At 33.6% G+C, this 14010-nt stretch overlaps 1 protein-coding gene across 1 annotated transcript in view; it reads left to right on the top strand.

The window, feature by feature from the left end:
• Positions 1 to 14010, top strand: part of Mtap (Methylthioadenosine phosphorylase) — an 84304-nt gene that overhangs the window by 49956 nt on the left and 20338 nt on the right. Inside the window, exons 5-6 of the mRNA XM_090382965.1 lie at positions 5311 to 5413; positions 12328 to 12480. Coding sequence (XP_090239091.1) covers positions 5311 to 5413; positions 12328 to 12480 — 256 coding nt within the window. The remainder of the gene's footprint in view (positions 1 to 5310; positions 5414 to 12327; positions 12481 to 14010) is intronic.

Genomic DNA, 14010 nt, shown 5'->3' with positions numbered 1-14010 from the left:
CATTCAACAATTTCTCACAAAGTACTTACTAGATTTTTTTTTTTCTCCCTGTGACTTTGTTTCCCAAGCTCATAGCCAAAAAATCCAGCAATGTTTGAAACGTTACAGATGTGCAATGACTGAACAAATTACAGTTAGTCTCTGACTTTATGAGTTAATTCGTTCCTAGCGTGCGCTCGTAAAGCTGGAATTTATTCCCATAGACATAATGTTAAAAACGGGTTACATTATTAACAATGAAATTAGTTAGCCAATTAGTTTGTTTAAACAATGATTGATTTATCCGAAGAAATGAAAAAATAGCCTGTAAAATCAAGTAAATTATAATTTAAAGAAATTATTTGACTTAACAAATGTTAAAGAATGTTAATTCTTCATCATCAACTAAATGCACACTCGTTGATCACTCATTGTTGCGACACTCGTTATTGGTTTGTTGCATAAGGAGTAGTCTTCTTCAAAAATGCTTCAAGAGGTGTTTGTTTCCAAGATAATCTCTTTTCTTTATAAGTTTCACGATAGCATGCGTAAGCATTTTTTAACGGCACGCACAAATTGCAACTAACTAACTAACTAACAAGATATATGTGCAAGTGAGATTGCAACTAACACAATTTGTGGGGAGTAACAAGTTTACAAAGCTTAAAAAAAAAAAACGAAGAGAAGATTTTGAAAATTTGTTTTTTATATGATTGAAGATTGCAGGGAAGGGGAAACACATTTCACCCTAATAATGTAAAAATCCACAATTCCAGCTATTGGTATTTTCACAAATGCAATAACAGAGTTTACTACCTGTTTATAATTGCTTGCACTAACAGAAAAGCACAATAAACTGGAAAGTGCAAATTGTTTTATGGTCGTGACTTCCAGAAATGTGCTTTAGAAAAATATCAAAGTCGTTCAAAATTGGTTCTTATAACAGAACATATAACGATGAAAGTGTATCACTTGCGTTTAATGATTTTAATTGGTAACTAATACAATTTACAGCACCTCCGTAGCCAGGTGGGCAGGGGCAGCAGTGCGTAGGACACGATTAGACCGAGGTTCGAGCCCATGACCACCAAATACAGAAGATGTGGAAAGGTTAGGGAATGACTACCGCATATCCCCGGATCAATATGGCCTTAGTTGCTAATGCTCCTAAAAACCCAACAACAATACAATTTACATTATAAAATGACCTTTTAGAGAGATAAATAGCTTACTTATACAGCAGAAATTTCAACTTCCAAGGTCTTGGAACAAATAACTAAAGAACAGTGTGTTATTGGGTTCACATTACGATATTTTCACAATACGATGAAATGGATTAATATCATAAAGCTGAGTGCACTATATTGTATAGCTACATGCGTGCGTGGTTTGAAATATGGGATTTATGAATGTTTAACTTTCATTTTTTGCAATTAATCTTCATATTTTCGATTTTGTTGATACTTGGGGGAGAAAACTCAAAGCGAAAACTCGTAAAGTGGGAACTGAATGTATTTAGGACATAATGCAAGAATTATTAGCAATTCCAAAAGAAACTTATCAGAATGCATTCCTGATAGCTTGGAATCAGCATATACAGTGTCAAGAAGCTATTTTGAAGGAGAATATTAGTTTACTCCTCGAGCATTTTGATCATACCTCATACATAATTAGTTTTGCCTACTCTGTTTTAAAAAATCTGATCAAAACATTTTAAGACTTTAATATTAAAGAAGCTGTGGGGGTAGAGAGCCAAGGAGATGATCAGTAAATGTAGTTGTGAAGTCATCACATAATTCTATTGAAGAGCATGTGTCGTAGGCTTTTTTCGCAGCCATGGTGGATACAAAAATGGAACAATGTATGGGCATCATTTTGTATAATGAACAGAAAGAGAGTGAAAAGTCTTTCAAATGTTAAGAACTGCATTTAGTGATGCTTGTTTAAGTAACACTGTCATTTATCAGTGTATTGGACAAAAAAAGTTTCCAAGTCTCTTTTGAAAGTTAGCAACATTTAGGTTGATCTTCAAATAGTGATGAATTGGTTGTTCAAGTGCATGAAAAAATTCATTGATCACCTTGGGGGAAAAGTTTTCTAAATAAACTAGGTGATTATTCGAAAATTGTAGATCTCTTAAAGTACCATTTATAACTGACACAATATAATAGCGTAGCTTAATTTAATAATATAATTGTACAAATAATAATCACTAGGTGATTATTATTTGTACAATCATGTTATAGAAAATACTAGGTGCGAGAATATTCTTGACTTCATCATTGCTCACGAATTAGATGACATCACAGAGCTTAAAATACAGGAACAGAAATAGAGGCTAAGGCTGTGTACAAGAAAGCACAGGCTAAGAGAGTAAAGAATGGGGAACAAGGAATTTTTCATGTATGTGAATACATGAAATGTGAAAAATACATGTGAATACTGCTGAGTGCTACTGGTATACTTTGCAGTATTTATTTTATTTTTTATTTATTTATTTTTTGACATAATATACAATGGTATTTAAAGAAAAATATTTGTTGTAGCCTCTTAATTTGTGGAAATACTGTTGTAACTGTTAAGCTGAATGAGATCAGAAAGGTAAAACTATGATTTATGATATTTTCATTTATGAATGACTGTTGTGATGTAATGTAATTCATTATTAAGATCATAGGTTATAAAGGAATTTTAGTTACTTCTATTTTAGAAGTAGTTGAAAGCCACCTTTCACCAACAAAATGATTGTATTAATTTTCTTAATTTGAACATATATAAAATTTAGCACTGCAGTACCATATACAAAAAAGCCAATGCAAAACTGAACACTAGTTTCATCTTTGCTTTTGCCATTCTTTTACCCACATAGAATCACAGTGCCTTCAAGTATATAGTCATAATGCACAAGTTCATGTGGTCTTTGTATATTATATGTGTACAGGCATGTGTTTTTGGGCCTATTTGCACATTCTGTAGACTGAAAAATCTGGAATAGCTCAAGGATCCAGAATAATGCTATTCTCCCCCCACCTGAGGTCTGATTCTCATATGAACTACATTTTCATATGAATGAATTAAGAATCCATCTCTGCGTTTTGAATAAACTCTCCCACTCCAGCCCATTGCCACTACTTTTTTTTTTCTCTCTCTCTTTTGCTGGACTTAGTGCATCGTGGCCTTAGTCACCTTTGCTCCATAAAAAGCGAAATCAAATCAAAAACTCTTCTGTGATCTTTCATCTATCTGTGATAGTAGGTCAAATATAATTTACAGGTTCCTATCAAAAAACAAGGTTGATACTACAGGTTAACTGAATCTGCTGATTACAAGGTTGTGTACAAGAAAGCACAGCTAAGAGAGTAAAGAATGGGGAACAAGGAATTTTTCATGTATGTGAATACATGAAATGTGAAAAATACATGTGAATACTGCTGAGTGCTACTGGTATACTTTGGTTAACTGAATCTGTTGATTCAGTTAACCACGGGAAAAAAATAACAAAAAACTTAACACGTACTACTCACGTGTCCAAAATGCTGTTTCCCTTTATATTTTACAATGTAGATTTTAAATCTAATAGCTTCCTTTTATTTTTTGAAAATGTCGCATATGGTTTGGTCACCAACATTATAATGGTTCTTTAGAGATTTAACGGTTGCACTGTTTTCACACTTTTGAATAATTTCAAGTTTTTGTTTAATTTGAAAGCACAACTCTTGCATTTGCCCATCATTTTTTGCGATTTCTAAAAAATAAAAAAATAGTTACTATATAAAAAAAAAAAAAAATTCCGACATCCCTGACATAAATAATGAAACAAAATTTGTCTTTTTGCGGTGCATCGGAACACAACAATTGACACAACGCACTAAATCAAACTAAACGTTTGATCTCTTTTTTTGAGCGGTGGATATGAAGACAGTGGGAGTTGCAAGATAATAGGTACACTAATCTCCTAATGACGTCTTATAACACCAGTCCTTTTTGCTTATTTAAGACTTGTAAAATATCTCTTTTTATACCTATTCTAGTTATTACTTGAATTTTATGATTTCTGGTTGGGGGGGTTTTTTTTTTTTTCAAATTGAAGTGTCCCGGTAAATTGAGAGTCTGCTGTAATTTATTATTGCCATATTTAATGTTGGTAATGTCTTACTGTGTGTTTAATTTATCAGTTAAACTTTATTATACGTATGTATGTACAAGAAAATCACGTTATATATGGGGTCAGCAGATGTTTGCTTATATCTGCGGTTTCAGCGGTGCCTCCATGGGCAGGAGCAGCAGGGCCGTAGCACACCCTTCTTGATTAGACTGGGGTTCGAGCCCGTGACCACCAAATACGGAGGATGTGGAAAGGTCAGGGAATGACCGACGCATATCTCTGGAGCAATATGGCCTTAGTTGCTAATGCTCCTAAAAACCAAATAACAAACAAACAAGCAGTTTCAGCCATCTGTGGTAGGTCTTGGTCTACAGTAGGTCTACAGTAATACTCCCTTATTAGATAAGGGGATATTACTGTATTATCAACTACATATATCAGAATGGCAGGTGACTCACCTCCACAATCACAAAAGCCTTGATATTCAATTAGTAGCCTGTGATATGTTTTCCACTGGCTTATGGCTGGCTCATGAAAATTTTAGTGTGGAATAATATGAGATGATAATAATTATAGTGGTCTGTCAGATGTTAGAAATTCCTCAGCACACTAATTGAATAGTCCTGCATGAGTGTTGTGAAGGGCTTTAGTATGGGTGTGGTACCATGGGTATAGTTATCTTGATTTCTATAAAGGAGAGTTTTTAACATTGAAATTTGTTTTTAAATTAAGTTAGTATTTAAACACAGTTGGTTGAGATCAAGTTGAATTTTTATGATATATAATATTGGTACTGTTCATACATTGAACTATTTTTATTATAGCCCTGAAATGGTACCATCTGGGTGGTGGTATCTGCTGAGAATAAGTAACAACAGTCTTCTTTGGTGAAGCATTACTTATTCGAAGTAGTGCAATATCATGGCACCTCGTTGTGAAGGTATTCACAATATGAGATATAACTTAAACGATGCCCTCTTTGTATATTTTTGCTAATTCAGAATTTAGCTGCGTACTAATATGATGCATTTGCACTAGCTTGTACGTTGACTATTTTTACTTATAAATAATAAAGAAAACTGATTTTTTTCTTTAATTGATTTTTCAATATTAGCTGATTTTGGGAATAAATTGCCTTCAGAGAAATTAAATGTAATAGTGTATCCTTTAAATGAAGAATAAAAAAAAAATAATAAAATATAGCAAATGGTATGTTCTCATTTTAGAACAACAAAACGAGCCAGCACATTCTATGATGGCACTCCATTGTCACCTCCAGGTGTTTGTCACATTCCAATGCATACTCCATTCTGTCCTCATACCCAAGAGGTAAGTTTCTTGCCATTAGGTTAATATGAATTATCTAAGGTGGTGTTACTATTTACAGATTATTACCCTAAATAATTTTAATGGCATTCCTAATTATTAAATAACTTCATTTCATTAAGTATTTCACAATCTGGTATTTTATTTTATTTTATTTTTGCATTTTGATTACATTCAGTCATTTTAAGTCATTCTTGTACACCACTGAATTAATTTATTGTCAGTTTTTTTTTTAATTATTCATTGTACCATTTAGTATTTTTAGTGTTTTAGTTTTTTTTTTGTTTTTGCAGCAGTTATTTTATTATTTATAGAATTCGTATCATTGTAACAGCCATTTACATTTGGTTAAACTTTTGTCAGTCAATATCATGCAGATTAACAGCTTGAAGTGATAATTCCCGTCTCCCACAGTTTTTTTTTTTTTGTTTTTTTTTTTAATTTATTCTCAAGGTTCATTAATGCAGTTTCCTTAATTATTTCTCTTCCCATTAAGAGGTAATATTTTATTTTAACCACATCAATATATTATGGGCATTGCTACCTAGTGGTTCTTTTAGCTGGATGTTTTAAATACATAGTCACTGCTGATATTAAGATTGAGAGTTATTGTTCTCTTGTTGCTTCTCTGATGTGCTGGTGTAGAAAAGTGTGAGTGAACCAACTTTCAAGTTCTAGTCAGTATTTGGAAAGTTAAAATCCCATTATGAGACACTGATTTATTTTCCTACTCTGTTCTGTTTATTATAGTTCCGCTTCTTTCAAAAAAAAAAAAAAGACTATTTTACACGAAAACAAATATTGTTTTCATGTAAAATAGTCTTTTTTTTGAAAGAAACAAAAATGTATCTAATACAATAATATTGGTAAAAGTGAGTGTGGATTGGGGGGATTTATTCCTAGGTTGCACCTAGGTCTTGACAAGTCTATTTATGCCCTCACTTCCCCCCCCCCCTTTAGTATGTTTTATATTTTTATTGTTATTTCGTTTTTTTTGGTTGATGCTACATAACATTGCTTCCTTGCATAATTTTTACTAGTAGTAATACTGTTGTGCTTTTTGTGAATGAAGTTAACAGTCAGTGGTGGTACTTTTAAATTTTAAAAAAATAATAATAATAAATCCAGTTTCTGCTTGTACTTATAGTCATTAATTTTTTTTGCATTGCTTACTCGCTGTACATTCATTCTTTCCAAAGTTTTGTGAAAACTTTTGAAAATTATTGTGCTGCATGGTTTCAAAGCTTAGATATTTACATTATATAAACTTTTTTTGTTGTATAGATCACTAATGGATTTAATACATTAGCATTAGTAGAGGCATATGATGCAAGAAAGCAAGCTTATGCAGCATCAGCCAAAAAAAAAAAAAAAAAAACTCTCCCATTTTACCCCTCCGTTCGTTCCAAATACCTGTCCAGTTCAGCCTTAAATTTATTTAGGCTATCAACCTCCACAACAAAAGATGGAAGTCCGTTCCACCAATCAACTACCCGCTGGCTAAAGGCAAACTTCCACACATCTATCCTACAACTGTCTTTCCTCAACTTGAATTTGTGCCCTCTCAGGAGATTATTCTGAGCAAGAAGAAGAATCCCATCAGCATTGAGCATGCTCAAACCATTCAAGGCTTTATGCACCTCAATCAGGTTACCTCGCAGGTGCCTAGTCTCCACACACTGTAATCTGCAAAACTTAAGCCTTTCTTCATAAGAGCAACCCTTCGTTCCATTCGCTAATCTTGTTATCCTTCTCTGTACTTGTTCCAACAGCTCTACACCTTCTTAAAATGCGGCCTCCAGACCTGTATACAGTACTCAAGGTGTGGCCTGACCATTGCCTTATACAAGGGGATAATCACCTTATCCTTGCTAGAAAAATTCCTGTATATCATTGACAAGACACCATGAGATGGGCTACTCTTGCAGACTGTCTGCACATTGTTTTTGGGCTAATCAGTCACTTGTCATTCTGTTCTGTTTCTTGGGAAATTTTTGAAGGTAATGGTAGTGGCATTTTGGTTATTACAGAAAATAACTTATTTGCATGTCTCATAATTACATTATTTCAGTGTAATGCACAGATGTCTTTGTAATGCTTCCACATACATGAAAGGCCACGTGCAGATTGGTGTTTGTGTATGGCCACAAATAACATTCCTATGACTGGAATAGTCTTGTTTTTGAATTGTTAGATGCTGCCATCACCACCTTTATGGTGCAAGGTCACAGATGTTCAAGAAATAAGTAGTAATACAGTTCACTCACTATCTTGCTGTGCAGAACAACATCACTAAAGTTTAGGACCTTTCTGGACCAGTAGAATTGGGTAGCACTAGTATCGGCCTCATTTTCCTTGACTCAAATGGAAGGGGAAATGTGGATATCCAAAAACACCATTCAGGAGATGACATTTATTGCCATCCATGTGTGTGTGAATCAGCATATATAGATGGCCATGAAAGATTGTAATTATCACACACACAAACGATTCTTTCTTTTTTGTTACCTTTGTTTCCACTGCAACCCTCGTTATTTGGAGTGGCTAAGAGTGGGGGTGGGTGCGGGTAACAAATTAATTTAAATTAAATAAGTAGGTAGGAAAAAAATAAATAAAAATAAGACAAAAGAATAAGATAGTAAAGTGAATGTCAGTGGTTGCAAAGTATTACATACTGTGGGTGCTAAAACACAATGCACCACTCAGTACTACCATCTACAAATTCTTATTTTTTGTTCTTATTTAGGTATCTTAATACCTAACCAGTGGTTAGGTATTGCCTTGTTGGTTGCTCTTTGCTGTTGTATTATTTTTTTGCATAAGGGTCACAATTAATCAAATCTCTTTGCATTGCTGGTCTGATTAGTTTCTTTTTCAGCTCAGTGATACTGTTTTCTTTTGTTTGAAATGCAAATGCTACAGATTTTTTATATAATGAAATTTTTTATATAATGGCACTTGATGGTGCCATGGAGATGATGGCACCATCAAGGAGACTAAATTTATAATCATTGGCTTGTATTCTAAATCACTGAATGGATTCATTCTGATTCCCCCCCCCCATTTTTGTTGCTTTATTTAAGTTATTAGGTTTTGTTTCTTACTTGATCTAATCAATGATAATTTGCACATTTTGATTGTATAAGCAGTTCCTACCCCCATGGCTCACTCAATGTTTGTTCTCTATAGTGTTTTGTATATTTTGGTACCATCTCCCCAAAGTTACTTTTTGCCCTGGAATAGCATGCTATTCATTTGAAACTGCTTGCCAGGAGTTGCCCATTAAGAGGTGTTTGGGTGCTTAATAGGGCCTGTTGAAAAAAAAAAAAAAACACTTTTTACTTTTAGTCAACTGCAATTCATATTACTTGCCTTTAAAGATTTGTTCATCGATTTTAATTGACTTTTAACAGATACTGTAATTAACAAGAAAATAGCTGAATTGCTGGCTTAAACTGGAAATGCTGCAAAGCTAATTTATTAGTTTGGGAAATTTTGAAAGTTGTCTTTTATTGTCCCAAAAACTATTTTTTTGTGCCCATTGGTAATTTACATCTGTTAATTTCTGTAGCTTTTTATACTGCCACAGTTGTAAAATGCTATTGTCATTCCATGCTATAGGTGAAAAATATTGAAGTAGCCACTGCACCATTTCTTATGTATTACAAAAACATACACTTCATACATCATCCTGCCAGGTGGTGTTATTGAAAAAGGAGTGCCAGCTTGGGGATTCTGATTAGCTGAAGTTTACTGAAATGCTGTTTATAAAACACCCCTTTATGAAATATTGTTTCCTGATAAAGAGTTGCTTTCAGCTGCTCACTACTTGCTAGCATCACTCAGCAATTGTGTTTTCATTTAGTTGTTTTGTTTTACTTATTATTATTTTTTTTTATTAGCTATATGGTGCAAGGAAGCCTGAGGCTTATGCCGCAACAGCCAAAAAAAAAAAAATTCCTTTGAAATTTCCCAAGAAAGAGAAGAATGATGATATCCAGCAGCTCAGAACCCTGGGTGTGCAAGCCCATACTCACCAGATGTGAACCCCTAGGGTTAATTATTTCTGGGTGATTGATTTTAGCTTACCATGTTGATAGTTTTAACTTTTCTTTGTTTTAAAATACCTCAAAGAGATCAAGTGAGTCTGCTAATAATAAGAAGGTGACAAGCTATCAGAAAACTAAATTGAAATTCAATTTAGTTGGAAACGAAATTGAACATTCTGAAAAGACAGGATTTGAGCTAGATTCACACTGCATTTAATAGTGAGCAATTTGAAAATCAACAGTACTGTGGACTGTTATTATAAATAATACAGGATGGTCATAAAGTCCTGCACCAGTTTTAAATTTTAATAACTAAAGTTATACAAATGATAGAACCATTTAGCAAAAATTATATGAAAGTTCAAGTCTTAAAGTTTTTTTTTATATAATAATTTCATCCATGTAAATCGGATTTTTCTTTTGTTGTATTTATACGGTTGTGCCCCTGTATCCGCTGATTCAGTTACCTGCAGTTAACCACAGGAAAAAAACAAAAAACTTTACATGTACTTCTCGTGTGTCCAATACGATGCTTCCCTTTATTTTTTACAATGTCATGTGTGATTTGGTCACCAACATTATAATGGTTCTGTAGAGATTTAATGGATGCACCATTTTCAAGCTTTTGAATAATTTCAAGTTTTTGTTTAATTTGGAAGTACAACTCTTACATTTGACCATCATTTTCGTGATTTCTGAACACAAAAAAAAAAAAAAAAAAAATCTGACATTCCCAACAAATAATGAAACAAAATTTGTCCTTTTGTGGTGTGATGGAACACAACAACTGATGCAATATACTAAATCAAACTAAACATTTGGTTTTTTTTTTAGCAGTAGGTGTGAAGACAGCGTGGGTTGCAAGATAATCGGTAAACTAATCTTCCAATGACGACTTATAACGCTGGTTCATGTCGCTTATTTACGACTTGCAAAATATCTGTTTATACCTATTCTAGTTATTACTTGAATTTTGATTTCTGTTTGATGTTTTTTTTTTTTTTTTTTTTTATTTTGGAGTCTTGAAGTGTTCTGGTTAATCCGCTTCCCAGTTAATGCAGTCCTGGTAAATCGAGAGTTTGCTGTACTTTATTACTGTATTTAATGTTGGTAATGTCTTACTGTGTGTTTAATTTATCAATTAAACTTTATTATACATATGTATGTACAAAAAAATCATGTTGTATGAGGGGTCAGCAGGTGTTCGCTTATATCCGCAGTTTCAGCCATCCACAGTAGGTCTTGGAACGTATCCCCCGCAGATACAGGGGTCGTACTGAATTTTACATTTTATCAATTTCTCTTATTTTCAGATATTGAATGACCCAAAATGGCAACGTTTGAAGAAAAAGTTAACTGTGTGCTTTGGCGTATAGAGTTTAAATCAACAGTTGTGAGAAGAAAGTTCGCTACCCGTTATCAAAAAAATGCACCCCATAAAAAATCAATAAGTAGGCAAATGAAAATTTTTAAAGAAACTGGATCAGTTAATGACAAACCACAATTTGGGAGACCCTGAATCAGTCAACAATGGTGGTGGCCATGTTGAAGTGTGATAATTAAAACTTTAAGACTTTCATATAATTTTTACTAAATAGTTCTGTTATTTGTATATCTTTAGTTTTTAAAACTGGTGCAAGATTTTGACTGCCCTGTATAAATACAGTATGTATATAAGGTTACACAATTTTAAGGTAAGTTTTCTTTGCATTTTATTCAACATAGTGTATTTATGTTTTATTGCATAATTTATGTATTTGAAGTTAAATATTTAAGTAGTTTTAATTAAAATAGTTTGTTTTGTTAAGTGTTTCTGCTACATTTTATATTGTTATATAGAGAAATGGTGTCTTAAAATCAGCCAAAAACATTGGTCACACCAGTCTGTTAAAATTATTTATATTACGTTCTATGGATAAATCTATCCTGCTTAATACAGATTCACACAGTGCTCTGTTTTTATGACTGTAATTAAGAATGCCAAGTACAGGACGCCTGTATGCAACTGCAGCACCCTTATCTTAATTTATTTTTCTCCCCCTTCTTTTGTTGCTATAGTTATGTATTGGTTTATTTTTTTCCTACTTACGTGACTTGCCCTGCAACTGGAATATTTTTACTTCATGTATACTAGTTATTTTTTTGCGACATTTGGTAGGTGTTGTTTTTAAATTGGCTTTTAGCAGATACTGTAATTAATGAGAAAAACAGCTGAATTGCCGGCCAAAACTGAAATGCTCCTGATGTTTGCCTTACAGTTTCTCTTCTCCATTTGCTTACTTATTATTTTTTTATTATTATCCTATTAATTAAAGTTTATTGTTTTATATGTTGCGCAGTTAGTAGTGAAGTGAGATGCTAATTCAATGTTCATGCTGCCATTCATGTGTTCTTTGTCAGTGGTTTGGTGCATAATGGCCACCATTATTCAAATATAATGCATTGGGGTTGATTAGTAGTTTTGTCAGGTTTTTTGGCATAGTTTGGACCTGGCGGTGTTATGGGATTCCTAAAATTTGTATAATTTGTCACTAATTTGTATTAATTGGCATTTTCGTGAATTTATATTGATTGTATGCTTTATTAATTAGCAATTCTTCCTAAATTATTTTCAGAACATCCTTCAACAACACCATTATCTCGAATCCCCCCCCATTCCGTTTGTTGCTGTAGCTATGTACTGGTTTATTTTTTCCCTACTTATTTACTTGGCTTGCTATGTGATTGGCATGTTTTTATTTTACATAACTAGTTGTGTTTCCACAACATGTGGTAAGTAGTGCTTTGCAACCACTGTGTGCTTTACTGTTTTTTCCTTTTTCTTATTTATTTTTTTTGCATATAAATTTCATAATTTGGTTTCTTTAGGTATTTATGGAAGTGACTAAAGAACTAGGCTACAGGTACCATTCTTTTGGAACTATAATAGTAATTGAAGGACCACGATTTTCAACAAAGGCAGAAAGTAACTTATATCGTAACTGGGGTGCAGATGTAATTGGGATGACCACTGTACCAGAGGTAAATGTTTACATGAATTATTATTACTCCTGTATTTATGTTTTAATTGTTTATAAATGTACAGTAATACCCCGAAGTTACGCGATAGGTGGGTCTGATGAAAATCGCTTAAGTCGAATTTGTGTAAGTCGGGGTACAACTTTGCATATAAATACATATAAATTTTATTTAATTGGGACCAAGGACTAACAAAAACACTAGTTTAGAAGAAAAATATTTAATAAAATTGCAGTTCTTTATACATTTTAATACAAAATATGTATTAAAAAAATAAATGAGTTAAGTAAAAAAGTTATGTCGATGGCTTCATAAAATTTAACATTCGTCTGACGACACAGCGCCTTCTTTTTTTCACGCAGAATTTCTTCGTAGTAAGCTAATAATTTTTTTATTCCTTCCTTTGTAGCTATAATGCGTTCTTCGTTGGAGTGTTTTCTAAAATTTTTAAGCCCTTTTCAATTGAGCTGAGACCTTCTGTCAAGCTTTCAATTGTCATGTGCTTTTCTGGTGGAACTGGCGCCTCCGTAGCCAGGTGTGAAGGAGCAGCAGTGCGTAGCACACGCTTCTTGATTAGACCGGGGTTCGAGCCCGTCACCACCAAATACGGAGGATGCGGAAAGGTCAGGGAATGACCACCGCATATGCCCGGAGCAATATGGCCTTAGTTGCTAATGCTCCTAAAAAAAAACCAAATAACAAATATAACTGGTGGAACTGGGTCTGAAGTGTCGGATACTTCAGTGACGTTTTGCTCACGCATCTCTATGAGCTCATTCATTGTCAGCTCCTGACTATGTGAATCCAACAGCTCGTTGACATCATCACCATTGACTCCCAAATCTAATTGCCTGGCAAGATTAACAACTTCTTCTATCACACGAGCGACATGATCAGTTTGTGGCGTTGTTTTAGTCTCGTTTTTGAAAAAAAATGGACAAAGTTTCTTCCAGACACCATTCAATGTTTTTTGTGAATTTCATCCCAAGATTCTTCAATGGCATCTAAAACATTGAATTGTTTCCAAAATTCTTTATCAGATTTACTTCGTTTGAACGACAGTTTTTTTTTTTAAGGGTTTAGAAAACGTATAACAAAACAATCTTAACTTTCGTTGAGTTCGCGCGAAACACGTCCAATGCGTATCACAACAAGAGAAACACTGAAGGTTGTTTTCCATATGCCATCGATATACGGCTCGACCGACGCGATCCATTTTTCTCGTGAAAACGGTGTAATTTCCGACAAAAGTTGAGCACGGATTCGAAAGCACACATAAATATGACAGTTGGAATACAAATTCTTGTATATGTGTGCAGCTCATGCGGCAGTAAAGTTGAATTTTGTTCATCTTTCGCTCTCACTCTCTGCCGTTGCACCGTATATTGATAGCATATGAAAAACGACCTTGAAGATAGTGGGCAGCAGTGTTGCCAAACGAAAAAAAATCAAGAACTGTGTAAATTGGGGTATTACTGTATATATGTTTTCTACATTTGAAGGCTGATAACCATAATATATTGTATGGTATTA

Source organism: Mastigoproctus giganteus, chromosome 1, assembly GCF_048544385.1.
Source record: "Mastigoproctus giganteus isolate SK-2022 chromosome 1, ASM4854438v1, whole genome shotgun sequence".
NCBI classification, from domain to species: domain Eukaryota; kingdom Metazoa; phylum Arthropoda; class Arachnida; order Uropygi; family Thelyphonidae; genus Mastigoproctus; species Mastigoproctus giganteus.
The sequence above is the reverse complement of the archived record's forward strand: the minus strand, read 5'-3'. Positions and strand labels throughout refer to the sequence as shown.